Source organism: Oscarella lobularis, chromosome 19 (assembly GCF_947507565.1).
Source record: "Oscarella lobularis chromosome 19, ooOscLobu1.1, whole genome shotgun sequence".
NCBI lineage: Eukaryota > Metazoa > Porifera > Homoscleromorpha > Homosclerophorida > Oscarellidae > Oscarella > Oscarella lobularis.
The window spans coordinates 367,658-395,098 of NC_089193.1; the positions used below are offsets into that span (position 1 = coordinate 367,658).

At 44.3% G+C, this 27,441-nt stretch overlaps 3 protein-coding genes and 3 long non-coding RNA genes across 14 annotated transcripts; 2 read left to right on the plus strand and 4 right to left on the minus strand.

Annotated features, from left to right (window-relative positions):
* Window positions 1–262: 262 nt before the first annotated feature.
* Window positions 263–818, minus strand: LOC136198360 (uncharacterized). Its single transcript, XR_010672769.1, has 3 exons — window positions 599–818; window positions 366–544; window positions 263–315 (listed from the first exon to the last, which is right to left on the minus strand). It is a non-coding gene; the product is annotated as an uncharacterized lncRNA (long non-coding RNA).
* Window positions 819–6,147: 5,329 nt separating this feature from the next.
* Window positions 6,148–14,922, minus strand: LOC136198602 (uncharacterized). The gene is made up of 26 exons (XM_065988602.1): window positions 14,532–14,922; window positions 14,416–14,482; window positions 14,152–14,367; window positions 13,429–13,507; window positions 13,310–13,382; window positions 13,175–13,256; window positions 12,854–13,111; window positions 11,922–12,335; window positions 10,917–11,867; window positions 10,851–10,862; window positions 10,619–10,784; window positions 10,437–10,564; window positions 9,942–10,379; window positions 9,824–9,892; window positions 9,365–9,769; window positions 9,185–9,307; window positions 8,414–9,130; window positions 7,967–8,302; window positions 7,696–7,877; window positions 7,585–7,626; window positions 7,433–7,529; window positions 7,297–7,382; window positions 7,033–7,247; window positions 6,935–6,975; window positions 6,790–6,886; window positions 6,148–6,736 (listed from the first exon to the last, which is right to left on the minus strand). The coding sequence occupies exons 3-26, from the start codon at window positions 14,246–14,248 to the stop codon at window positions 6,442–6,444; spliced, it is 5,403 nt and encodes a 1,800-aa protein (XP_065844674.1). The 5' UTR covers window positions 14,249–14,367; window positions 14,416–14,482; window positions 14,532–14,922; the 3' UTR covers window positions 6,148–6,441.
* A 120-nt stretch (window positions 14,923–15,042) lies between these two features.
* LOC136198338 (uncharacterized) lies at window positions 15,043–16,412 on the minus strand. Its single transcript, XM_065988251.1, has 6 exons — window positions 16,297–16,412; window positions 16,044–16,147; window positions 15,905–15,994; window positions 15,777–15,840; window positions 15,674–15,720; window positions 15,043–15,611 (listed from the first exon to the last, which is right to left on the minus strand). The coding sequence occupies exons 1-6, from the start codon at window positions 16,362–16,364 to the stop codon at window positions 15,592–15,594; spliced, it is 393 nt and encodes a 130-aa protein (XP_065844323.1). The 5' UTR covers window positions 16,365–16,412; the 3' UTR covers window positions 15,043–15,591.
* A 3,405-nt stretch (window positions 16,413–19,817) lies between these two features.
* LOC136198289 (uncharacterized) lies at window positions 19,818–20,465 on the plus strand. The gene is made up of 4 exons (XR_010672730.1): window positions 19,818–20,039; window positions 20,100–20,130; window positions 20,184–20,233; window positions 20,288–20,465. It is a non-coding gene; the product is annotated as an uncharacterized lncRNA (long non-coding RNA).
* Window positions 20,466–21,408: 943 nt separating this feature from the next.
* LOC136198386 (uncharacterized) lies at window positions 21,409–23,584 on the minus strand. 6 transcript variants are annotated; one of them, XR_010672778.1, is made up of 5 exons: window positions 23,176–23,584; window positions 23,048–23,122; window positions 22,089–22,972; window positions 21,914–22,027; window positions 21,418–21,864 (listed from the first exon to the last, which is right to left on the minus strand). It is a non-coding gene; the product is annotated as an uncharacterized lncRNA (long non-coding RNA). The 6 variants fall into 6 exon arrangements; XR_010672775.1 differs by having other exon boundaries at window positions 21,410–21,864; window positions 22,089–22,459; window positions 22,513–23,584; XR_010672774.1 differs by having other exon boundaries at window positions 21,414–21,864; window positions 22,089–22,652; window positions 22,717–23,584.
* LOC136198366 (sushi, von Willebrand factor type A, EGF and pentraxin domain-containing protein 1-like) lies at window positions 22,465–27,168 on the plus strand. 4 transcript variants are annotated; one of them, XM_065988294.1, is made up of 22 exons: window positions 22,465–22,503; window positions 22,560–22,697; window positions 22,784–22,857; window positions 22,907–23,003; window positions 23,058–23,171; window positions 23,272–23,368; window positions 23,437–23,613; window positions 23,669–23,839; window positions 23,895–24,059; window positions 24,114–24,287; window positions 24,334–24,528; window positions 24,581–24,745; window positions 24,806–24,961; window positions 25,019–25,192; window positions 25,253–25,414; window positions 25,471–25,656; window positions 25,716–25,880; window positions 25,930–26,151; window positions 26,202–26,360; window positions 26,421–26,591; window positions 26,647–26,811; window positions 26,870–27,168. In XM_065988294.1, exons 6-22 carry the CDS (start codon window positions 23,308–23,310, stop codon window positions 27,055–27,057), a joined length of 2,856 nt encoding a protein of 951 aa, XP_065844366.1. In that variant the 5' UTR covers window positions 22,465–22,503; window positions 22,560–22,697; window positions 22,784–22,857; window positions 22,907–23,003; window positions 23,058–23,171; window positions 23,272–23,307; the 3' UTR covers window positions 27,058–27,168. The 4 variants fall into 4 exon arrangements, with proteins under 4 accessions (XP_065844366.1, XP_065844368.1, XP_065844364.1 ...); XM_065988296.1 differs by having other exon boundaries at window positions 22,467–22,503; window positions 25,927–26,151; window positions 26,647–26,816; XM_065988292.1 differs by having other exon boundaries at window positions 22,467–22,503; window positions 25,927–26,151.
* Window positions 27,169–27,441: the final 273 nt, after the last annotated feature.

Below are 27,441 nucleotides of genomic sequence, written 5' to 3' on the forward strand. Positions count from 1 at the left end.
TTCGTACTCGACGTCACCGCTCTTCTTCCCGCCTTCGAAATTATTTAACATCGAGTTTCATCCCCGTGCACTCCTTATCATCGATGCAAATCCTTACCGTCAACGTGATCTTCAATTTCGCTAAAGTCCTCGTTCTTGTCGCACTTGTGAGGCATTTCTGTGCATTCATAATCAGGCGACTGTTCGAGCGAATCACTCTAGAAAAGAACATACTAGAGTCATTAATTCGTTTAATAAAAGATGTTTTTTTACGCGCCTTGTCCAAATAATCTCGGTTCGTGACGCTTTCACTCAATTTTGCTGAGGATCTACACACTGAGACAGAGTATTTCATTGGTGACAACACGCTTTGGTATTTCGTCAACTTTGGGTCTTCTTTTTCTGAGATAGTTGAGTAAATCGCCGTGCATGCAGTACTCGACAATAAGGCAGTATGGTGGGGATGTCGTTATGCATGCAAGAAGGCTGACAATATGTGGGTGCTGCCCGATCCGTTTCATCAGTTTGATTTCTTTTAAAAAGTCCTCACCTTGTACAATCTCGTCTAAAACGATTTGGGATATACTGCATACACAAACAACTACGCGCGATTGCGCACCTTTGAGCATTTTACACACAACAACCGACTTCTCTTTCTCGAAAGACTTTGCCTCTTTTTTGCCTTGCCTCAAAAAACCACGAGATGAACTGTGATATAAAAACGCCCTGTACACAACGGCGAAAAATCCATCGCCAAGCTTATCGAGAAGAGTCATGTCATGGGAGTTGACTTCCCATTCGTCGTGTGGCTCGACGAAGTCAGGTGTTCTCCGGATACGAAGATATTTGCGTCGCGCATTAACAGCGACAAAGACGACAACGAATACACAACAGCAAACGAGCCTATGGAAGACACTGCGATTACCCATCGAGTGCTTGACGTCACTGCAAGACCTGCAAGAAAGATGGTGGAATTTCAAATTTTAAAATACCGCTCCCAGTTCAGTTGCTGACACGTACACTGATACGAACGACTGCCATTTCCAGTCCAGGCACTCATACAAACACACTGGTATGATCCACACGTATTCAAACATCGTTGACCCTTCATGTTACAGGTACCATGACGGCTGCATTCGTGTACGTCTGAATGGAGAAGAACTGAAATATTACTAGGTCTAGTGGGATTACCAACTATGTAAGTTACCTTCGCATGTAGTTCCATTTCCTGTAAATCCAGGTTTGCATGTGCAGATGTACGATAACAGTGTATTTTTACGTGTTGCATTGAAGTGGCACTTAATTAATGCATTCAGAAAAGTCCCATCCTGCCATTTACAAGTTTCATATAGGAAGCGGTTCTCTCACCGGCAGGGAGAAAGTCGCGCGTCATGGGGTAGGTATAGCTTCAGCTAGGGGACGGGGATCGACGGTTTTAACAACCAATACCTTTCACGCCAAAGTATTCGAGAGGATGACTTGCCGACAGCTAGGTGAAACACCCCACTATCGAGAGTAAAGCAAGAAGGACGCCAAAAAACAGGAGAACAGGCGGCGCCGTAGCTAGACTAGGCAGATAGCCAATTGAAAGCTTTTAGTGTGCGGTAGCGCTCTTGCACTTGGCCGGACTCGCATGACGAAGACTCCCCTGCATGCCAATGACGACATTATTACCCCCTAAGAATGTTCAAGTCTGAAGTGAAACGTCGGGTAGTCCTCCTTCGCTTCCGCGTGAGCCATCTGTGTCAACGAAAAGAACGAGAGATCTCTGTACGGGGAAATTAAAGAAGCCGCAGGTTCTAATATTGGATATGACATCTTCTCCAAGTCAACGCCAGGGCGTAAACAGCGCCAGTCGTCTTTGCGGAAGTTTGCCCAAGGCTGATTCGTTGCTAGAGCAACATATCATGAGAGAAACAAATCGGCTTGCGCGCTCTACGTGGTACCGCCTTCGTATCAATCCTCAATTGATCTAGGTGACATTAACCAAATCAATCCACATGTGATGTACCGTACAATCGTCCAAACGAGAGTACAGGAATAGCTCTTTTAAATCATGTACTCCTTTAGGAACGCGTGCCATTTGACTCTAGACACTGGACTCTCAAGCTTTCAAACAAATATAGCATTCATAAGAATGTAATGAATTTTCAATTCTCGGCTACCTTGTTTTCACATTCATTCGACTTCTCCACAATATCTATGTTAAGGAGACAGACCTTGCTCAGTTTTCTATTCCCCTCGACGTTTGACTGAGTCCTAAAACGAAGAACCTGAAGAAACTGAGTTGAAAATAGAGATCGTTTCTGGAATGACTTCTGCTTCACCTCGAGCTGCCAACTGACCGACCATGACTTTTAAACCTTTCAAAAACACAAAATATAGCCTATGAAGGCGTTTCTTACGTTGCGGGCGACGTCGGATTCTATTTGAGGCCAGTTACAACGTCGAAACGCAATCGAGCGTTGAGCTAGTGACACGATTGTCTTACGGTTGGAAGATCGACGCCGCCTGGTGCGCAGAACGCCGGGAAATGTCGAATTCGTTTCGGTCGCCCTCTATCGGCCATCTTAGCCTAGTTAGCGTGCTCGACCTAAAATGTTTTCTCTCTTCTTTACGAATTTTATGCGATGTAGATCGCGCTTATCCTTACACAACCATAGATAAATCGCAATTCGCTGGAATCATCGTCGAAGCGGTTCGGACAGATCATGTAGGTAGACGCGCATATTCGAAGCGAAACGCGCATCACATCCCTCTCGGTCCTACGAGAAATGCAGCGAAATTGTTGTACCCTGCTTTGACTCTAAGCCCTAAAACTGACATGGCACGAATCTACGGCTGGATTTCGCGAGTTCTCTCTCACTAAAAGCCGATCGATCGATTTTCGCCACGTTCGTTTCGGAACGCGAACTCGATCGAATGCATTTGAGCGTTTTGCGTCGCGTCTCGTCTCGTTTCGTTGAGATCGTGAACGAAACGGTGACGTTACAAATCTATGGCGCGCCATTCGTGCCAAAAGTCCACAGTTGTCATGCCATTTAAAATGCCATTTAAACTGCCATAAAAACTGCCATAAAAACTGCCATGGAAACTGCCATTTTAAATGCCATAAAAACTGCCATTTACTGAAACTGCCATGGAAACTGCCATGGAAACTGCCATGGAAACTGCCATTTTAAATGCCATAAAAACTGCCATTTACTGAAACTGCTATGGAAACTGCCATGGAAACTGCCATGGAAACTGCCATAGAAAACTGCCATAGAAACTGCCATGGAAACTGCCATTGAGCAATAGACTTCCACTTCTTTCTCTTTTATTCGGGGTCTTTTAACGCACTACCAATCAAGATGGCAGACGTACAGGCTTTGCGACTAAACCTGTGTCAGCGCATTCTGAGTATATACTTTACATTCTTTAAAATACAAAAGACAAGACTGACGAGGAACTGGCCACGACACTACTGACGGAAAACTCACAAGCTCTTTTGGTTGAATGTGGAAGTCTTCGAGATATGTCGTCGGCGAAGCTATCTTGGAGAGAAGATCTTATCAAAATGCTCACATTCTACTTCTGCGTTGGAAAAATACAAGGCGCTTTAGACCAAATGCGCCAGGGGAAACGCTTGGAGTGCTGTCGTATTTGGAACGACAATCTGACATCCTGAGACCTTTTTTTACATGGTCAGATTCGACTCTCACCGCCGGCAAGTTTACTTCCGCAAATACGCAACATATTTGTAATGTAACTCGTTCATTCTTTCAGAAACACTGCTATGTATATTCCGTGAGGGCAATGTTAGATACACTGACAAGACCGTTAATGCAGCGCTGTGGAAATCGGAGGTGGATACGTGCATGGCTTTCGAGGACTTCTTGGAGTCGTGCGAAGGTAAAAGTAAAGTTTGGTAAATTTGTTTGTTGTTGTTGTCAAAAAGAGTCTGGCTTTTAGAGAATGAAACTGGCGCCTCACTAGAGGATGTCTACATTTTCTGCACCGGTGCTGCACGTCCACCTCCCCTGGGACTAGAAAAAAGTTTGACGCTAAAATTTTCTCACAGCGGAGTCTTTCCAACGGCGTCCACATGCAGCCTCACACTGACTCTTCCAACAGCTTTCCACGACGACCAAGAGAAGTATTTTGAAAATCTTGCCTTAGGATTCAGGAGCAACAACTTCTTTGGTCACGTCTAATTTATTGATTTCTTTGACCTGTTGACTTCGTTTGCCAATAATGTTCTGTTAGCTAGTTGCTTTTTGCATAATTTGACAGCAGTTTTCGATAGTTTAAAGTTTATGGCATCGGTAAAAAGAATAATACAAATTCGAATACACATTGAAGCACTGATTGCATACAAAACTCCATAATATGCTATAAAACTAGCATTTATAGTCGTTCAAAATCGATTTATAGAGTAATGCTATTGGCAAAAAAACGGCAGTATAAATGGTAGTTTTCATGGCAGTTTTCATGGCAGTTTTCATGGCAGTTTTCATGGCAGTTTTCATGGCAGTTTTCATGGCAGTCTCTATGGCAGTTTCCATGGCAGTTTAAATGGCATTTTAAATGGCATTTTCCATGGCAGTTTCCTTAGAAGTTTGAGTAAATGGCAGTTTTTATGGCATTTTCAATGGCAGTTTCCATGGCAGTTTTTATGGCATTTTTAATGGCATTTTAAATGGCATTTTAAATGGCATTTTAAATGGCATGACAACTGTGGACTTTTGGCACGAATGGCGCGCCATACAAATCCTACATCTTGTCCATGCACGCGTGCACGTGCTCGTCTCTTGTTTCCTTTTTTCTGCACGCGAGTGATCGCTCCAATCATTACCTTATTTGGTTGCGCGTAGAGGTGCAGAAAGCAATGCTGTCTCTCGTGACATCGTTGCGGTTTATGACGCACACCCGACGTCCAATGAGAGAAAAGTTGGCGTCATCGTTCGCGAGGGAGTACATAAAGTCGTGCACGGCGCTCTCCCTCTTTACGTAACCCCGTCACTGAGAACTCGCTCGTACGCTTGGTTAGTCGTTGGAAGACTAGGAGCCAGAGGGGCGAGCGATATTCCGACGCAACGTCCTGGAGCAACGGTGCGAAAGTGATTAGAGGCACATCCCTAAGACCTCTAGGGGCTTCCGCGCCGGGAAAACACGCTCCGTCTTACACGGGACAGCGTGGGCGTTCGCCGGCTCTCCTCCACGTCGAGCACACGATGAGCGGGCCTCTTCGGCGGTGGCGATAGCCGTCTCCCGGGGTGGCAACGAACCCCGGAGACTCACTTATGGTGGGTTCTGATCTAATTCATGCCGTTGGTGAGGGTCGGCTGGGTTGCGAGCGTCTGGACCTCCACGTGGTGCGACCTCGGTCACGCAAACACAGTCGCGCTTCAATTTGCTTTATTTTGGTATGTACTTCGTTGTTTTGAATAGCTGCAGGCTTCGTTTCTTCAGATTTCTGCTCGCGAGAGGGTTTCGACGAAGTCCTTCGTTTTGCTATCCGATACTGTGTGAGTGGGAGGAGTGACTTTGAATCTATTATTTTTTTACTACATCTTGTTTCGACTCCCTCCCTATTAATTAATTGTTTTTTTATCGCGTTCATTTCTTTCCGTAGAGTATTTTAGATAGGTTTTAGGCGTAGCGTAGTAGTATAGAGGGGAGTAAATTCCTAAATAAAATCTCATTCGGGTACCAGTCCCTCACGTGCAGCAAAAGTTTCTTGGCATATTTCCAGCTTTCAAGCCGTATCACAAACATTTTTGGGAAAGAGCTTTTCTCGTACAATGTTGTTTGACCTAATACCTCGTAGTTCTTACTGAGTCTTCCGGTTATTGTAAATAATAGTAACTTGATAGAGTCTTTTTTGCGAATCGTGGTGTATGCCTTCTACGATAATAATGATTTTTTTCTCGAAATTTGAAGCAGAAGTTGCCCGAAAGTTCGAACAATTTATCTTGCTCGGTCGCCAATATTCCGGGTCGGGACTTTCACATATAAAATGCCCGTGTATTTTACAGTACGCTGGTTTTGGAGGAATAAGGGCGAAAAACCCTCCACCCTATAAAATACGGGACCGTCAGCGTTGAAGCTTTCCGCGTCGTAGGTAAAGAGGAAGCGAAGGATTCATGTCCGATAAAACGCTCGTTATAAGGAGGACAACTGTCGTGTGCTTTGCAAATGCAATTTCATTCAATATAAGTGTGACGTGCTAAAAAAAGCTGAAAATGATAAGCTTCCTTTTCTCATTTTCCTTTGCGTCTCTTAGAACTCTCACCCTAGAAGTTCGATAAAACACGACAATAGCGCAAAAACGAAACAAAATGAACAAACGCAAGAACATCAACACACGTACTGATCTAGCAATACAGAATTAGAATTATAGGCGCAAAGCTAATACATATATACGCAACACGAGAAACGGTAATGCTGTATTGCACCTTAAGGGGAAATTTTGGCATCTCACAATTTGGTTTCCTTCAAGGCTGATGCAGAGGAACCGACGACATATCTGACTTCCTCGGCATCGTCCATCTGCGTGAAGGAATTGTGATCACGAGCCCCATTTTTGCAGTCTGACTCCCTTGTTCCGCTTCGTGATTCTATGCTGCAAGAAGAAAGCAAACTGATAGCATCAAAAACAATGTATTGGCTTTGATTTTCGGCTTCAAGCATTTGTCCCAGAAGCTGCGTAAGACGGCTGAACGTTGGCCGCTTTTCAGAATCGGAAGACCAGCATGCAGACATTATACTGTACCTAAAGGGAATCATTAAAAGCCAAAAAGAAAGTCCATTGGCATTAATACTAACAGCTCAGCGGAGCAGCTTTCTGGGCAGGCTAACCGGTTGCCGCTACGCAAATGCGACAGAAGTTTTCCAGTGCAAACGCAAGGATAAGGGAAAGAGCCTGAAATGAAATACTTTAGAACTGAGAAGACGGTAAAGATAAGCTTACCAAAAGTGCAGATTTCCCACAGAACAACTCCGAAAGACCATCTACATAGAAACAACGTCTAAGCACAAATTGCACAACCAGATTGCATTTCAATTTACACATCGCTCTGCTCAGAGAAGAGACGGTGTGTTATGGCTTCGATAGACATCCAGCGAAGTGGAAGACGTCTTGTGGTCTTTTGACTGTAGGAACCGTCGTGATAGACAGATCTCGCAAGTCCAAAGTCGGAAACTTTGAGTAGATTATTTTCGCAAACGAGCACGTTCCGACAGGCCAAGTCACGATGAACTAATCCTTTACCAGACAGGTATTCCTGTAGGTTCGAATGTCAGTAAAAAAAGTATGACGTCTAATTTTCACACCATTCCGGATGCAATTTGCCAAGCGAATGATAAGAGGTCACGAGCATTCAATTCGGGCTCAGATGTCTTCTCCGCACCGCCTTCGTCTACAAATACAAAACTAGCCTTCCGTCACTGGATCATATTAAGCTCATACCATGATCAATGGCTTTCACGTCACTAAAATCCTCATTCATCTCACGCCACTGATGCTTAAATGTGTCGCAATCAGGCGAGGGCGAGGGCGTACTATCCTAAATGCGACCAAGGTTAGTTGCATTTAATACAAAATTTGACGAAATAATGTGCCTCGTTATCGCTTTCAACGCCTACGACGATTTCATTCAATTTCTGCTCAGTGAGGAAAACAATGACGGGGTATTAGTTGTTTGTATGCTTAGATGTGACAGCTAAAACAACCTTTTGATGCCCTTTTTTGTTAAGATAGGTAAGTAAGTCGCCGTTCTTGCAGTATTCGACGATGAGGCAGAATGGCGGCGATACTGATATGCATCCGAGAAAGTTGACAATATGCGGGTGCTGCCCGATGTTTTTCATGAGTTTGATTTCTTCCAGAAAGTCCATCTCCGCCAGATTCGATCCTACAAACACGAAAATTAGTAGATGAAATTAGCGCAAATGCAATTAGACTACAAATAAAAGTAGTCAATGAAACACGAGAGCGACGCACCTTTGAGCATTTTACAAGCGACCTCAGACTTATTGCCAAAAGAATTGCTCTCTTTTCGAGCTAGTCTCGACAAACTTCCAGATGGACGATGATAGAGATACGCCCTGTGCACAACGCCAAAAAATCCGGCGCCGAGCTTCTCTAGCAAAGTCATATCACCGGAATTTACTTCCCATTCGTCTGCCTGTTTGTCGAGGTCGTATACAAAACCGTTTTTGCGTAAAGTCCTGCGGCGAGCATAAAAAACAAGAAAGATGGCAAAAGCCACAATGACGGAGCTGATGACTGATATAATGATTTTCCAATGAGAGGTGGAGTTTGACGCGACTGTAATAGCTGGATGAAAAAAATTATAAATGATAAATTAGCATTTTCTCGGGCATTTATGTATATGAGCAACGTAGCAAGAAAACAGAGAAGACATTGCTTCTAACTATCTTATTTTACCTTCGCAATGGGTCCCATTGTCCACGTAGTCGCTACGGCACAGGCACTGAAACGATCCGTTTGTGTTACTACAATATTCCAAAGGTTGGCATATTTTAGGTAGGAGGCATTCATCAATGTCGTTGCAAGAGAATCCGTCACCTGTCCAGCCTTGCAGACAGGTACAGATAAAGGAACCGTTCTGATTTGTGCAATTTGCTTTCAAATGGCAAGGACTATCATCGTCGCACTCGTTGACGTCCACGCAAAAAAATCCGTCCCCAGACCAGCCTTCTCGACACGTACACATGAACGTTCCTTGATGATTTGTGCAATTCGCTGCCGAATGGCATGGGCTGTCATTCATGCACTCGTTGACGTCCTCGCAAAAAAATCCGCTACCAGACCAGCCTTCTCGACACGTGCACTTGAACGTTCCTTGATGATTTGTGCAATTCGCTGCCGAATGACATGGGCTGTCATTCATGCACTCGTTCACATCTTCGCAAAAAGTACCATTTCCCTTCCAGCCTTTTTGACATCTACATTGATAAGAGCCGGGATAATTTAAGCACTTTGCTTGGGAATGACATCTGCTTGTCTCGTTGCACTCGTTCACATCGACGCAATGACTGCCATTTCCTGTCCATCCACTTCTGCAAGCGCACTCATAGGATCCAAATGTATTAGAACAATTTTGACCCTCCTTGTTACAGGTATAGTTGCATTCATTTATATCTGAAAACAAGAAAAATACGCCGGTTCAGTGCGATTACAAGAGATGCAAGTTACCTTCGCACGAAGTTCCATTTCCGCTAAATCCAGGTTTGCAAGTGCACATGTACGAAAACAGTGCGTTTTCACAGGTTGCGTTTGCGTGACAATTACTTGCGTTGTTGGAGCATTCGTCATAATCTGAAGAACCCACAACGTAATAGAGAATTGTTCGAACGTTAACATCAATTGACATACCGGAAATTGCAGGCATGAAACAAAGGCTGGGTTTCATCTCAGAACAACTGATAGACTGCCAAGAAGTTCTCGTTGCAGCTACACAATCTTTTTCTCTTTCAAGGTAAGCGTCTGTTTCTACTTCAGACGAATTCCAGTTGACATAGGTTAAAGGCGACTGGTCAGCCCAAACATAGTTTCCCTCATTAGTCATGTCATTTAGTCCAATCCAAGCCCTTTCTCCGTTGAGAAGGTTCAAACTTAGCTCGTTCCGCTCTTCAAGAGAAAGAATTCTTGCAAGAGACGCTCCTTCCCCCATTGATTCGCAGTTTTTCAAGGAAATATGCCAAGTTTTTCTGGCAGAAACTCGCTTGAAGCAGGTCCTATTGCCAAACTGCGTCCAACCGTCGGGACATAAGTAGACCTCTATACAGAAAAAAGAACAACATAGTTGAATGATAGCATTTTTGAAATACTCACCGCCAGTTGACAGAGATTCAATTTCTTCATCACCAGATCCATTTTCCAAATCATCTGAATATTCATCTCCTAGAGAAAAGCGGTAAGTAGTCATATCTTCAAATGTCTGTACCAGTACTTTTACAGACGTATCGAGCTTTAGCAGAGCAGTTTGAAACAGACCAAACAAACTCGCGGCCGTCTGATCCAAACAAAACGCAGACGCTACTATCCTGCAGGTGTTTGGGCTCGTACATTCCCCACTTGGTGAATGTGACGGGAGTCGCATCAAGCCACCTGAAAGCACCTTTCTCGTAAACCAGGCCAGTCCAATAAAGAGATTCCTTCGCGGGAGAAGTCCAATTTGCAATGAAGGCGTTTTCATAGATGGTGCTTATTGAAGCTAGTGTGGCATTGCGACTTCTGCACTTTTCAGTATGTGCCTGCGCTTGTGAAACAATCTCATCAACGTCTTTTGAAAAATAATAGCAAGTATCTTCGAAATAGATTTCGTCGCTCCCACACCGAACATTCGCTGCCGGAGCTGTTTCTCGACGCAGTTCGTTTGCTACATCTCCTAAATAAAGCAAAGAGAAAAATATCCTCTATTTGGGAGAGAAGAGCGCTTTCATACGGAGAGGAACCTTGCATAAAACTCTATTCCATTTAGAACATTCTTTCGTCTTCCAGTAGCCATTGCGAGGATCTAGCGCAACGCATCTGTAAAGAGCCTTTGGTTCTCCAGGGGCCCACAAGACATATCTAGACAGAAACGTGAAAAAGATTAAAGACAGCCACGAGCTTTATTAGTGACACCTCAACGGATCCCCATTGATCCACTCGAACGCTTCATTTTCTTTTCGTCTCAGCCCAATCCAAACGTCGGGTTTTCGGCCAGCAAGAAGAGACACAACAAAAGCCTGTTCGTGAGGACTGGTAATACTAGCACTGTTAGAAGATCCACATCCACCTTCTTCCCAACCTAACTCATCCATGAAATGCATATAGCGTGAAATAGTATAGCAATAGTCTGCGTAGAGAAACCAACCTGAGGGACAATCTAGAAAAAGAAGACTGTTAGCTAACATCAATATTTCAAAATCGTTTCGTTCACATTCATTCATCTGGCAAACAGCTGCTGCAGTCGTGCAAGTTTGATTGTGAATGATTTTATGTTGACAGTCTCTAAGCGTCGTTTCGTTTCCGTTACATAGCACTTCCAACTTGGAATTATTTTTGTCGCCTGAAGTTGATTTAGATCGCGATGAATTTGCAGTTATTGCCTTTTTAAAGCCCAATTGGCGACAGGCAACTTGAGCCCCATTTATATCCCATTTGTCGTCGCAGACAACGGTCCACGTTTCGTTGAAATAAACTTCAATTGTTCCTTCTCTTTCTTTCATTCCATTGGCACTACTGTTCAGTCGCACTTGCCATTGGGAATAGGAGCAATTAAGCAAGAAGGAATTACGACAACGCGAAGATTGAAAGATGGAGCATCCGGCCAAGGACCTCAATGACTTTTTGGAACAATGACGGACGTATAAATAAAACAAACTCTTGCGATTGCGCTTCAAAATAGCTACTCCACCATCGTATCCCAAAGACCTACACAAAATAGGAGGAACCATACGCGTGTTGAAAATATATCCACAACCCTGTATCCAATTTCCATTCACACCCTCAAATTCCACAAAACCATCGTTGGGCACATGGCTGTCCGCAAGCCGCATATCATAGGAAGAGGTTCTACCTGACTGACATGAAACAAATATTTCCCAATTACACGCTGCTGTTTTGTTTCCACAATCGCTATTATCTGTTAACGTACAGCCGACAAAATTCGAAGTAATCCCACTGCTTCCTTCTCTAGAGTGATTCAAAGCCGTAACAAAAAATAAGTCAATGTAGCCCAAACGTCGACAGACTGCCGCCGCCGTTTCTGCGACATCGGAACCGGATTTCGCCATGCAGACGCGTCCCCAATCACCGTCCAAAAAAATCTCGACGCGACCGCGGTTCGGGGTAACACCATCGACAAGCCGCACGTCGGCACTCTTAGGTTCTAAAAAAAACAGTCAATTTCAAAAGCTGCGATAACGAAATGTCACTCGCTCACTTTTTGGTTTCTTGCAGATGAATATATTTTTTGACGAACAGGCAACGGGGCTCCAGTGAACGACATAAGCTGTAGAAGTCAAATCAGGAATGATGTCAGGAATGATGGCCGTACACAGTTCCGCTTTGCAGTGCACGTACAAATGTTCCCAGTTTGAAAAGACAAACGGCGATCCGTCCGACCAACGATAGCTGTAGGAGCCCTCTTCACTAGGCGAGCTTAATAATCCGGTAAAAATTGGCCGCTGAGGATGATGGTCATATAAGTAATGCCAAAGTTCTTTATCATCGCTTTCAATTGACAGTAAATGGGATCCATGATTAGAGCAGGCTTCAGCTGCTTGAGGCCAAGTCAAGGGTATGTGACCCAATTTTAGACACGAAGAATGGTAACAGAGCCAGCCATCATAGCAGTCTAAAAATCGCCAAAAGTTACATTGTAGGATGAGATCATTTCTTCCAAGGTACGCGTTATGTTTTGTGCAGTTAATTAATTTATATTGTGCAGTAACGTTCATCATTTTACTGTGATATACATTATTATGTTGTATCGCATTTCGCTTTTAGTGCAAAATGTCTAATTTTGTCTCTAAGTAACACCTCCAAATATAAAAATAGCGAGCACAAGTAAAAAATATTACTGTGGGGCATAAAAAAGCAAACAAAGCTCGTTTTTAATTAATAACTAAAGAAAATGTGAGGGCATAAGAAGCCTCGTTGCGAGGCTTCTTACAAACAAACACGTCAAGAACAACAAGGTGAAGACAATCTGTTACGAAAAACACAGAAGTGACAAAATCTCACGCCACATGCATGACAAACTTCCTTGCCTATCTACCGCAAATGATCAAGTATAGAGGTAGAGAAAGATATTTAGATATAAAGAGAGTATTAGAAAGAACATACATAGAACTGACATTGGACAATTCTCACCTTCACAGGGTTTAGGGCGATGAGCATGAGTAGATGTTGCGAAGACGACAGCAACAAGGAAAGTTATTACAAGTAATCGGTCACCGTTAAGCGGCAAAATTACAACTCTTGGGTGTTCTCGTTTTCTGCACGAGAACGAGTTCAGTCGCCTACCTTTCAAGTAATGAAGCTCAAGAGAGAAAAAGTAGAAATAGGAGAAAGCGGAAATTAAGATCAGAAGAAAGAAGAAAGGTAGACCAAAGACGACCCACGAGGTAGCTGAGAAAAGACACAGCATATACAGAGAACAAAGCTAAGTAAATCCACTTTATAAGTCTTCACCTTGCAACGGTGCGTCCAAAGTGACTATATCATTGGCCGTAGCGTCGCCGATGTGTTTGCAACCGTTACAAAACAGTAAAAACTAAGATTGCGATATATTACGTGATGCCAATATTGAGTAAACGTTGTTAAAACCTGTCCAGAGTAAGTGTACTCATAATCTTCAAGTCTATGCAACCGTTGTTCAGGAAGCAGCTCATTTGCATTTCTATGAGTCCAAATCAACTTCGATTTTATAAGTACATAAATAATACCTATAATTAAAGTCAGATTCGCTATATGGTAACGCTCCTTTGGAAGAAGTGAAGCACGATAACACTTCTTCAATTTCATCTAAAAATGAAAAGAAAATTGCGATATTACTTCGCAATTACCCAACCAATAGTCTTAAAAAAAGCAAATTTGTTGGTTAGGAATAATTGTTTCTTTCATAAATAACCTTTACACTATCTGCCATAGTTTGCAATAAATGATATATTCCAACAACATCAGGTACTACACAGAATCACCCAAAAACGGTCCGGCATGCTAAGGATAAATAAGCGATTTAAATCAAAATAGGATTATTGTTGCTAATATTTTATTCATTGTCGCCATTTAAGTTGAAAGAAAAGCGCGTCTGTTCTCATTCATTCATTTTATCAGCAAACCTCTTTGGTATGTACAGATAGTGCGATTTCTACAAAGTGGCACGGTACGTAGGTATCGCTATATCTGTACGCGGAAGCGGGCAGGAAATAGTTATGCATGCACAGGAAGTAAGAGACAGAAGCCGTGTGTCGAGGATAAGATCTGATTAGCGCAAATTCCCGTAAACGGATAAAACTCCGCCAGACGATAAAATATTCAGAGGGCAGCCTTTAGTTTCATAGCCGCGACTACGTGATCATATTCTATCTTGGGATAGGTACCGTTTTGGAAACTACAATTTGCGCGCTAATCGATAAAGAAGTTCTACGCTACATGTACTTCTGTACCTTTCCGTTCAACGTATTCGTTCGGAAAACGTTCTTCCAGGTAGAAGACCCCACTGTGGAAAAGAAACAGTAGAGACCAACGCAAAAAGAACGTCATTGAATCAGATGAGGTTGGCGCCGATCGACTAAAAGCTTTTTAGGTGAGGCAGTGCCCTTATACTTGAGAGGACTCAGAGGACGTTGCACTGAGCCAATCACAAAGACCGTCGACGCCTCCTAGACCACAACTATTTTCCTACGAATCCAAGGAAATGATGTCCTAACTTTTTTGCTTTGAACTGAGCGTAATGTGTTTAGCTTGTTTCCAAATTGCGTCCAATAGCGTCCTCGTCTATTAGCGGCGAACTTGTCAAAATTAGAAAGAGCCTAATCACTTGCACCTTTGAATAAAGCCAGGCGTCTCCCACAAACTTCGTTAGCTGGGAGAGGCCTGGGGTCTGGGTCCGAGTTACGCCTCTCACACAAACGTAACTTCGTCACACGAAATCAACTTCGCTACCCATGAAGGCTCCCCCACGAACTGTGTTAGCTAGCAGCTAACGAAGTTCGCGGGAGAGGAGCTAACGAAGATCTTGGGCAGTCGCGGTATGCAGAACCGCTGACGCTATCGCTCTCGATGAAGTTCGAAGTTAGGTTGATTGCAAACAGCTGTTTCCTGACTGCAAACACCTGTTTGCTGACTGCAAACACCTGTTCGCAATAGGAAGTCATTATAATACAATTGACACAATCCGTTGCCTTCACATTGGCACACGTCCAGGTACAGAAATTTACTTGATATCGACGGGCATGGAGACTAGCCTCGGACCCAGGCCTCTTCCACGAACATCGCTCACCCAGCTAAAAAAGTTCGTGGGAGAGGCCTGGGTCCGAGGCTACACAAAGACCTAACTATCTACGCCGAGTGGGCGTCTACGAAGAAAATATCAGCAAAAGGAAACGCATTGCTAGAGGCTGCTTGCCATGATAAGACGACAACTTAGTCTATGCGTAGACGTTCCTCAGTGGTCCTAACGTAGATATATGTACCTACGAAGACTCTGAAGGTACGTTGCACCTACATAATGCACGTACTATTCGTCTAGATACTAAACAAAAGGACGAAAGAAGGAAATCTTTACCCGGTATAAAGTGACCTTTGCTACAAAAGACAAATTGTAAAAGAAACACTGTCAAACTATCCTTAAAAGGCAAAAAAGACAATGGAAGTAAAGGGGGCCTCCCTCTCATCCTTTGGGCCGAGATTAACTATTATTTATTAAATCGTAGTTGAACTGAGGTCTCGGAAAATCATGAAACTATGCAAAGAAAGCTTGCCAAAGCCTAACAGATTTTTTTAAACTGTGGCTCCTTTACGTCAAAAGGCAAGAAAATTAAGTGAGAAGGAGAGGTAGCTGAAAAATGTTTTTGGCGCGGTTATATAGTGGCTCCACCCACGCCCTAGAGAGTATGAGCGGGCCCTGCGTTATAACGGTAAATACAATGGAGTCCCAGCTGTCTGCACGTTTAGATACATACATACCTGCATCAACACGCTCCAGAGTCAAAGGTAAATCGATGCGATTGCTCCTGCAAGTATAATAGGAACAATCTAGTAACCTCTTGTGCAACCAAAAAGAGACTACCTAAGAAATAAACGACTTTCACGGGAAACACGTGACAGGATCCTTATGATCGAACTCGAAAAGGCTATCAGGATGAAGACGTTTTCACATGAATCGTTCTGTTACCTGTACGAAACCGCAAAGAGTACTTTTTGGAAGAAAGCGATGGGATATGACGGAGTAGAAAGCGGTCGATCTCTCAATACGCGTTGATAAGCGTTTCAGACATATGGAAAAGACTAAAACCGCACTTCACTCACCAACGATCAGAAACGAAACGCTTGTTACCGCATTCGCATAAGACAGAGAGGAGAAAAGGGCGATTGAAACAACGCCACGTGACTAAAGACGATGCGCGCGTTATCCGAAGATTTCCACACAGAAAAGAGTGTCTATCCAGCAAAAAAGTTTTGTACCGTACTCTTTTTCGGAGATATGTCGTTTATTGACAGTAGTTTGGGCTCATATATGCATAGTCGAAGCAGAGAGCAAGAGCGGTGTTGCAGTAGCTTGTAGAATCGAGAGGGACGCGCTCGCTCACCTGTTATTCGCTTCGAATGCGTTCATAAGCTGATCGAGCCGCTTAATTGCATAATAGCGAGAAAACATTTGACGTCTAGCACGCTAACTAAGATCACGGATTGTAGAGAAATGGATATGAAACGCACGCACGCTAGTGGGATCATCCGTGACATGGTCACGTGACCGATCTTGCCCGGATTGGTAACCCAGTTGCCTCCGTTGCCTCCCCGGTAGTCTTAAAATTGGCTTGTATTGACAATGGCAAAATTCGCACATGCTTAGTCCTTAACGTTTTCACGAAAAAACAACCCATTTTTAACTAAGCAGTGACAGGTAACATTGAATTGTTCCCAAAGGTCACGGTACAGAACCGAAAAGTAGCAAAGTGCAGAGAGACTAACTATTAGAAGCTTAGAGGAAGCATACCTAGCCTTTCTCGCTCTGCTGCTTGTCTGTTAATTAATTCCGCTCAGCATTTTTTCGACCTCTTTCTAGCGCAAACCCGCTCGTTCATATATTAGTCGGGGTTGTAGGGCCATTCTACAGTGGCAGTTCTATCTACTAAAACTACAGTATGCGGCTGACTCTCTACAGTTCTCCCAGAAATGCTACACAAACTCCTTCACCATTCCGAGCATAAAAATGCCCGTACTCGGCTATAACGCGACGAAACCGGCCTTGCTTGTGGACAAAGCCACAGCAAGGATCATTATTAAACCGTTCCTTATCTTACTGGCTACGCAAACGTAAGCGAATTGACGAAAACGCTACACAACCCCTTCCGAAGTAGGTCTCGTGAGAAAACGCGTGAAAACGCTCTTACGAAACCTCCAATAATTTAGGCAAATGGTGCGCTAGGTACTTCGAAGATGTAGGCATCGATTTACGTTAATCATAGACGGGTGGCGATTAATCTCTTTAGTCAAACAGCACTTGAGTGTGCCAAGCACAAGCGGAGACACGGGGGCGGGGCATGTCACGGATGATCCCACGCAACATACGGTAGCGTGCGTGCGTTTCATATCCATTTCTCTACAATCCGTGCTAAGATTAGCCTCGGTTCCAGACCCTCTCTCTCACCCGGATGTTACCGATCCTCGGAGGGAGAGAGGGTCTGGTACGGTCCCGCCCCTAACCCCGCCTATTATGACGTGGGGGAACAGTATGGCGGACGAGCTGTACAAAGATCGTTCGTTCGCACCCGTTTCGCAAGTCCTACAGCTATCCGATTAATTTCTCTGTTTCGACTGCTTACTCTTTTCTAAAAGCCACTTCTATTCGACCGAGGTCTTCGGAATAGAACTTAGTACGCGATCGGTTCCTTGGTCGAATAGAAGTGGCTTTTAGAAAAGAGTAAGCAGTCGAAACAGAGAAATTAATCGGATAGCTGTAGGACGTGCGAAACGGGTGCGAACGAACGATCTTTGTACAGCTCGTCCGCCATACTGTTCCCGCACGTCATAATAGGCGGGGTTAGGGCCGGGACCGTACCAGACCTATCTCCGAGGATCGGTAACATCCGGGGGAGAGAGGGTCTGGAACCGAGGCTATGCTAAGATACGGAAGGCGAACTGAACGAATTCGAACTTTCGGCCTGTCCCAGCGTTCTGCATGGTTCTGCACACAAAGCAGCGTGAAGCATTCTACTGCAGTAGAGTCCTCCATCTAGTTTCGAACACATCAAGTTTGGAACAGGCGTTTATACCTTAAAACAGACTAGGATAGAAAACGGTTAAAAGCGAAAATGTAGCACAATAACTCACAAATCTTCGTGTAAAATTGCAGCTCTCTCCGTTGAGTGGTATAGGAGTAAGCGCAGTTAGAAGAGGAGGAAGTCATGTGATCTGTCTTTCGAACACACCCATCGGCTTTCGAACAGCATCTCTAACTCTGTTATCAGTCATCGCACAGAGACGTACTATATACCGTTGGAAAGCTTAAAGCCTCTTCTATTTAGCTAAATTTACGCGATTGTCGTAGATTGCATTCTCGCTGAGATATCGCCAGTAGAGTACCGACGGGTAGCGAAATCTCGATTGGAACGCAAGTTTTTTCTTAGCCAACTGGTTCTACGCCTTCAAACGCCACCAAATCGTGCATGCAGTCTTCCTGTACTGCTCTCTCTAGGATTCGACCGTTATGTAGCTATAAACTTCTTATTCGATCCCTTCACACGTTTTTGGTACGGCTTGAAAGCTGGGAATTTGCCAAGAAAGTTTTGCTGCAAAGGAGGGCTGGTACCCGGATACATTTTTATTTAGTAATTTCCTCATCTCTACACTACTACGCTACGCTCTAAACTGCTCCACGGAAAGAAATGAAAGCGCTAAAAACAATTAAATAGGGAGTCGAAACAAGATCGAGAAAAAAAGAGATTAAAAAATCACTCCTCCCTCTCACACAGCATCGGATAGCAAAACGAATACCTTCGTCGAAACCTCCTCGCGAGCCAAAATCTAAAGAAACGAAGCCAGCATCTATTCAAAACAACGAAGTACATACCAAAATAAGCCGAAATGAAGCGCGTTTGTGTTTGCGTGACCCAGGTCGCACCACGTGGAGGTCCAGACGCTTCGCAACCCAGCCGACCCTCACCAACGGCATGAATTAGATCAGAACCCACCATAAGTGAGTCTCCGAGGTTCGTTGCCACCCCGGGAGACGGCTTTCGCCACCGCCGAAGAGGCCCGCTCATCGTGTGCTCGACGTGGAGGAGAGCCGGCGAACGCCGACGCTGTCCCGCGTAAGACCAAAGAAACAATCCTTGGTCAGACGGAGCGTGTTTTCCCAGCGCAAAAGCCGCTAGAGGTCTTAGGGATGTGCCTCTAATCACTTTCGCACCGTTGCTCCAGGACCATGCGTCGGAATATCGCTCGCCCCTCGGGCTCCCTGTCTTCCAACGACTAACCAAGCGTACGAGCGAGTTCTCAAGCGACGGGGTTACGTAAAGAGGGAGAGTGCCGTGCACGACTTTATGTACTCCCTCGCGAACGATGACGCCAACGTTTCTCTGATTGGACGTCGGGTGTTCGCAATTAACCGCAGCGACGTCACGAGAGAGAGCGTTGCTTTTTGCACCTCTACGCGCAACCAAATAAGGTAATGATTGGAGCGATCATGCGCGTGCAGCGTTTCTCCCAAAAAAAAGGAAACAAGAGACGAGCACGTGCACGCGTGCATACGGACAAGATGTCGGATATGTGACGTCAACGTTTCGTTCACGATCTCAACGAAACGAGACGAAAACGCGTTGAAAGGCGACAAGAAACGTTCGATCGAGTTCGCCTCTCGAAAGGATTGCGGCGAACTCGATGGAATCGCTGTAAATAGAGAACTCGCGATATCGAGTCGTAGATCGGTCGAATAGTAGTTTCGTGACCTAAATTCAAAGCAGGGACCAACAGTTTCTAGGAATTCGCTCGTGGAATTGAGAGGGGCGCTCTCGCTTACCTGCGTTTCGCTTCGAATGCGTAAACAAGCCCTCTGAACCACTTCGACGCCGATTCCGTCACTTTTCGATCAATCTTTGGTTGCGTAGAGACAATCGATTGCCTAAATCGCACAAAAATCGGAGACTAGCGAGAAAACATTTTAGGTCGAGCACGCTAAACAAAGATGGAGGTCGAAACCTAAGGAGTTCGAGCTTTCGCGACGTTCGGCGCACCGGGTAGCGACGAGCTTCCATCTGCAGGACAGCGTTTCGACCTCATCAACGCTGGACTGCTTTACGATGATGTTGCGTAAGGCGATTTCCTCGTAAAGGTAAGAAACGTATTAGGAAAGCGTTAGAGCAACGTTTTGTGTTCTGAAAATGTTTTCTAGTATATTTAGTTCACGCAAAAGACAGCAAAAGGTAGGAGATGTCATTCGATGTACAATCTGAGTCGTTTACATCAAAATGAACAGAAGACGTACGTTCTCTCTTGACATGGAGCCCACATTTTCTTGTAGAAAAGGTACATGTATAGTCTGTGGCGATAACGATATGTTGACCTAATCAATGGTTAAAGTTTAGAGTTCTCAAGACACGTACCAGGCACTGGCCACTGCCGGAGGAACTGATAGGCGCAGAGGCGTAGCTTTCTCACTTTCTCGTGATAGCTCCTTACGCGTAGACTACAGGACACCGGAAAATTAAATTTGTTAGAGACTACAGGGCGCCGCGAAATTAAACTTGTTAGATCATCACACCGCTTATACTTCAGGCATTTATCTCCTTGCAGAATAGCTTCAGAAATAGGTTGTTTATCTCCATCTGATCAACCAATAAAGCGTCGCCCCTCTAATGAGCAGGAACCACCGATCACGTGGCCCTTGTTATGAGAACACAAACTTCCGGACCAAATGACTTATTTACTCCATAGTCACTGCACTTGAATGCGGCGCATCATAAGCTCTCAGAAAGCCTCGCTTTCTTAGCACACTAACATATTGGTCACTGCATTAAAATGCTAGCGCTCTTCCTTAATTAAATAGATTGTTCTTATCAGTTAGGTATCTATGTTGCTTTACCAACCCAAAATAACAAGAGAACATTCAAGAATGAAGCTCAATTTCCGCTTACATTTACCTCCGCTTCTTTACCGCGGAACTAGTATAAAGGTTTCTTTATGAAGGATATTTGGGAAGCATACATCCTTCTTTGTCAGACTCGCGTGCCTGCTTATGAAAGTATAACGGAAATCAGTTGTTAGATTAATACGTGTATATAAATATGCGTTGAGGCTACTGGGCTTCCAGCAATTAAGCAAAGGAGAAGACATGCGTTCTCTTCTGGTGCTAGTATGGTTGCTCAGTGCTGCAGTGCTGCAGTGCCCTAGATTATTATGAAAGTAAGCAGAGGAAGACAGATTTTCGCCAGAAAACTTTATCCCTGCAGATAATGATTGTTCGTGAGACAATGTCTACACGGGTTTCCGGCGAATGGGCAGAGTGAAAAAGAGGTCATAGTGGGCGTTTTACCTCAGTGCGTGCGCAATCGCATAAATTTGCCTCACGGCTACGTTCACACTGTCGTCGTGTTCAAGGGATATTCTGACCACGTTCCGGGTGGCATGAATTATCCCAGGTACATCAACACTAAACACGTCGATACGAATCATTATGAACGCGGAACCACCTACGAGGGCAGAGCAATACGACTCCAAATGAAATTGAGGAATTTCTGAGACAGTACGGAAGTCATTATTAGACGCTTGGAAGAAATTGTAAAGATTTCTAACGAAATTCTTGATCACAGCTCATCCCTGCTAAGTTGAGCAATGACGTACTGATTCTTCTCTGTCAATTGCAATGTCTTTGATTGATCTTGTTCTTGTTCGTATTGCTCAATCTGCCGCAGATGCAACTGTCATGTCTTCAATGCAATTATATTTATCCTTCACGCCGGAAGTAGAGTGAGTGCGGCGCGTACGTGCATGTTCCGCGGGAGGCTTCTATTACAATTTCGAGTCTTCTCTTCTAAGTTGCTCTCAGCTAAGTTCGCTTCGCTGTAATGCTAATTTACATATATTCATCATGAAGTTTGCGGTCTCGATCTCTTGCTTTACGCCCCGCCCCCTTTTACTGGACTGCATGACTTCCGTCACTGAAAGTGACAGGTAATTGTTCTAGATAATCAAATGCGTGGTGGCTACCTCATTCACGACCACAGGCTCCAACACATTCTTTTTGACCACGCCTACACGTGCACCGTGATGTTAGAGCCATACACGCAATGTTTTGGAGCCCAGCGTCGAATTATCGAGCAGCTGTTTGCATATGGAAATCAAGAGAAACGCGTTCGCTCACCTGAGCGTTTCGAAAGCTCACCTGCGCGTGGAGACGAATGCAGCGAATGCAGTCACTTTCAGGGCCGATTCAACAAAGATTTGAGATTATTGTCATCTATTTTCATGCCCCGGAGGAAGATTTGATTGTCGACATCGCGTAAAGATCGCGCAGTACAGAGATAAAAATGTAGGGAAACTCTATATCCGGGATTGTCGCTAGTTCATCGTTCGTTGCTCGCTGCTGTCTACAATGAGTTCTGTTGACGAGAATGGTTAGATGGTCGTCTGTCTTGTTACCGTAGCGACAGATGCATGCACTACTGTTGAACGGGTCCCCCAAACGCGTTTCCGACACGTTTTCCGAGGCATTATACCCTTTATCCGCGCAACCTCGCCTTTCGTTTAGCGACGCTTTAAAGTCAAGACGTCTATGAAAGCGCGAAATTGTGCCAAACGTACCCCACCTCATCACCAATTTCGCAACGAGATGACTCGATTGCACTTCGTATAGGGCTTGCAGAAACTCGTCGCATCGACGATCGCGACCCTTTCGAAGTCGTGTGCAATGATCGAGGCGCTTACTGCTGCTACTCAGGGAGCCGACCTGAAAGGCAACTGCGCATTAATTAAGACAAATGCAGAGATGCAGGTATATAAATGTTTTTCACGAGAGTGCGCTGTCAGCATATGTAGCGGTGTCTGCAGATCGATGCATCTTCCTTTTTAATTTTCTAGGCTCTGCTTTCTCTAAATCCCATGCAACTCTTCATGGTAGTCTTCCGCTGCTGCGGTTCCCCGTTCTCTTGGAAGTAGGACGATAGCAGTTTGGCAAATATTCGTATTTCTTACGCTTTATAGGGCTTCGTCGATGAATCATCGGAAACCTATTACAATGCTTCTATTCATTCTTTCAGCTATTTTTATCTACATGGCGCCAGGAGAAATTTAGCAAAAGGTGCTCAACACGCATGCGAGCTAGTATATATCAGAGATCCTTACTTGGCTTCAGACAGTCTTATCGGGTTGGAGCACGTACATCGATCAGCACAGTCAAATTGAAGTTCTCAATCCAACCTCGAGTCTCGACTTTAGAATTCTACATTTGAGGTTCGACAACAAATAGGTACGTTTTGTCGTGATACGACACTGAGTATATGAAACGCTGAATGAATCAATCGCATCGTGCTTGGGCCTGAAATCTTTCTCTCTGTTTATCTTCGTAGCGATTTAAGACGGAGAAGAATAAGTAACGACAAAAGATGCATCTTTTCTATCTCGTTCTGATGCTCACCGCTACTTTGGGCGGTTCTCTGGCACTGAGTACATCCTTTTCTCACACCCAGTTAATCTTATCTATAACCTGCAGCGTTATCTTTTGTTCCATACAGGATGTTTCAGACCACGTCCTCCCCGAAACGGCGACGTTCACGTTGTCAATGAAACGGCGACGTTCTCGTGTAAATCGTCAGAAGGTTACGTTCTCTCGGGTTCGCCAACGTCAGTTTGTCAACCGGGCTCGTGGTATGGATATACCTGGACAAGGAAAGTCCCCAAGTGCAGAAAACGTATGGGTTGAACTATAAGAATGTACCTCGCAGCTCTAGAGTGTTGTTTAATTAGGATATTGCGCTCGTCTGTTTGAACCAGAGAACGGCCGTTTGAACTTGACACGTCACCTAGCGTTTTTTCGATGTCAGGACGGCTTTAGGCTGGTAGGAAGCAGAAATCGAACTTGCCTGCATAATGGAACTAAGGCTGCACATTGGTCTGGTTCGCCTGTTTGGTGTTCGCGTAAGGCGCTTTTAATTAATATCCTTAGTTACGTGTTATTATTTCTTACCCTCAGCTTGCGCTGCTCCTCCGGCGGTGAAACGCGGTTTTTTGGTTGAGCAGGACAGGCTGACGGCAAAGTACGCATGCAAGCGTCGTCACTCTATGATAGGAGATTCGACAATATTGTGTAATGCGTCATCGAATATATGGGCGTCTCCTGCAACGTGTGTGAAGACAGGTAGGTACTGCTTTGAAGAATTTCATCTGAGTGCTACATCGTCTATTTCATTAGGTTGCCCTAATCTGCATCATCCTCTAAACGGTGTTGTGCACTATAACAAAAAGTTGTCGCATGTGCACTACACTTGCAACCAGGGATATCTTTTGTTTGGCTCTCCGTACCGATCTTGCAATGAGACAACAGGCAGATGGTCAGGATCGAGGCCTTCATGCACCTCATCAGACGGTACAGAAAATTCTTACTTAAAACCCAACTGTACTTCTTTTTATAGCTAGTATTAAGCGCTTCAAACACTGCGGTGTTTTGGGACATCCTCTTCGTGGGCAAGTGTCATTCGACGAAGTCAGCTATACTAAACTCGAAGCGACGTACACCTGCAATCCTGGCTTTTTCCGTCATGGAAACGAAAGAAGAGTTTGCATAAGCTATCGGCAAAAGTGGTCAGGCTCCACCGCAAAATGCATGCGTGCGTGTGAAAATAACGATTTAATTGAGTAGCTTTTATTGTGAGTGTCTAGCTTGTCCTCCCATAAGCGAGCACCTGAGAAATGGACGCGTGACAGTTTCAAGAAATCGTGCTTACTACACCTGCGATCATGGTTACAATTTGAAAGGGCGTAAGATTCGGCGATGCAATCGACGCACGCACCGTTGGTCTAACTCGCCTCCACGTTGCACGCATTGTGAGTGCATAAATACTACTAACATAACTAGTTATGTCTCTTATTTATTAATTAAATTAGTCTGTCGTCGACCGAATGCTCCGCTTCAGGGATCAGTTTTGATTGACGGTTTCTTTGCCAACTATTCCTGCATTTCGGGACACCGACTTGTTGGGCCATCATCAATACAATGTGTATCAGGAAGATGGGTGTCTGATCCTCCGAGTTGTGTTCTAGGTAAGGTAAAGGAAGATTGATTTGCGACGTTACATGCTTACAGTATAACTTGCATAGGTTGCTCAACTGCACTTGGTATAGATAACGGCAATGTCTACATCAACGGGTCGGTTGCGGTGTACAGCTGCAAATCTGGCTACAGGCTCGCAAAGGAAAGCAAACGATACTGTAAAAAGAGTTCCTGGAGAGATTCTTTTTACTGGGATTCTTCACGCGAGCCTTGGTGCACTCGTACGTGTTTAGCGATTTATATAAGGCTTTGCAGGTTACTTTGGATTTGTTATACTTTAGGCTGCCTAAAACCAGTAGCGCCTAAAAATGGACGCGTAACGGAAAGAGAAAACGAAGCTACATACGATTGCGATTATAAATTTGCATTGCTCGGCGCAGAAACTCTCACCTGCACTGAATCAGGAAAGTGGTCGGCTCCTGCTCCCGTTTGCATGAAACCAAGTAAATTTTTATCCTTTAATCAAGATCACGTTTTTGTCTGTTAATTAATATTTTAGAGTGCGGTTTAGTAAAAATAGATTATTCTCTGCGAGTAGCGTACTCAGAGTTTAATGGAACTTGGATAGCGACGTTCACATGTCGATATGGGCAGAATTTATTTGGAGATGAAAAGAAGTTCTGCAAGGGGAGCGACACGCGCTGGCGTGGTTCAAACTTTGACGTTCAATTGCCTACATGTTCAAGTGCGAATCTCATCTCTTAGTCGATTTAGTTACGAATCAAATTGCATCTTTCTTTTTAGGCTGCCCTATTTTGGAACTTGACAACGGCAATGTGGTTCAGGATGGCGTCAGTGCTACATATTCTTGCAACGTCGGTTTCAGACTTGATGGAAGTCGAACTAGAACGTGCGTCAAATATTCCGGGAAATGGAGTGGATGTCCACCTGTTTGCTCTTTTTCCTCTGGTATTTGATAATTGTGAAAGTAACATATTGTAGAGTGGCTTTGTAGAAGATGGCCAAGGTGACCCGTCTGAAGAAGACTTCTACTTAACATGCTGCTCTCCTCCTAAACCACCTAATGGATCGGTTGTCCTAACATCCCCACGAAAAGGCGTACGTTTGGCAAAATATATCTGCGACAGCGGCTTCAGATTGACAGGAAGGGGTCATACACGAGAGTGCAGTTCTTCATTTAATTACTGGTTACCAGGGTTCGAACCATCGTGCTCGTCAAGTAGGTATACGCTTATGGATCATAGATTAAGTTGAACCACTTTGCCACAGCATGCCCGTCTCTCTCAAATCCGCGAAAAGGAGAAGTTCTGGTCATAGGATCTCGAGCAGTATACTCGTGCCATGCTCCGTTCATACTATACGGAAACGCGGAGCGGCTGTGTTCAAATGTAACGCGGCAGTGGATAGGCGAAGCTCCTGTCTGCTCGAGTGAGAGTTATCTGACGAGTATGATTAATTTGAAGATTGTCTAATTTTGTTTTAATTAAGGCTGCTCCGCGCCACCTGACCTAGTAAACGGTCTGTTCGAAATTCTGGGCACGTCTTTTCCTTTTAGTTTACATGTAAGATACGCCTGCAATGAGAGTTACCGCTTGGTCGGAATATCCGATAACTATTGTTCGGATGGCGAATGGCTTGCGCCAGTACCGTTCTGTTCAGGTTCTGTTTGAAAATGGGGTTTTGGGTATGCAAAATTTTTCTCATCTTGTATTAGTGTGTCCGCCTCCGCCTCGTTCGTCAAACGAATTCGTCCAAGAGTTGGGATCCGTGGCGACGTACATCTGCAGTGACCGGGAACTTGTCATGTATGGAGACTCATCGATTACTTGCAATGCTCTAACAAAGAAGTGGTCTAAATCGAAACGAAGTTGCGTCCCAAGTAAAGTCAGTAACTTTTTCTAAGCACAATTAACTGATTCTTCTCTCTAATTATAAAGGATCATGCCTTCTGGACTACAACGTCCCTCTTTACGGAAAAGTTGAAAGAAGCCTAAACCCAACGTTCGTAGAAACTTTCTCATGCGTCGAAGGCTTCGAAATCGTAGGCGATTCCGTTCGACATTGCATTAATGGATCGTGGAATGGTCCCTTGCCGACGTGTAAACAAATCCAACACAAATACTAGCATGATGTTTCCATGTTTTTGCTCACCTCCGTCTGCATTCTTTTTCTGCGCTGCGCTTGATTTTTGCTAACTCTTTGAACGCTCATGAAAGAGATAAAAAACCTCTTGTAATCCGGGCACTCTTCCTTCTACTTTGGTTACCTTAATTGTCAAATAGCTTTCAAGTCATCATTGCGATTCAGAGAGTGAGAGATACATGTATCTCGGCTGTAGAAGTAAAATTTATTTAATGGACGGTATTGCCAGTAAATGTGGGTCGTTCAGCGTTTCCTTTTCAAAGTAATCTATTTTTTTCCACGTTTTTAGTGGTATTTTTTATTACTTTTGAACCGCACGCAGCATGCAGGAGTTTGATTTCCGTCGGCGCTATTGTAGTACACAGAG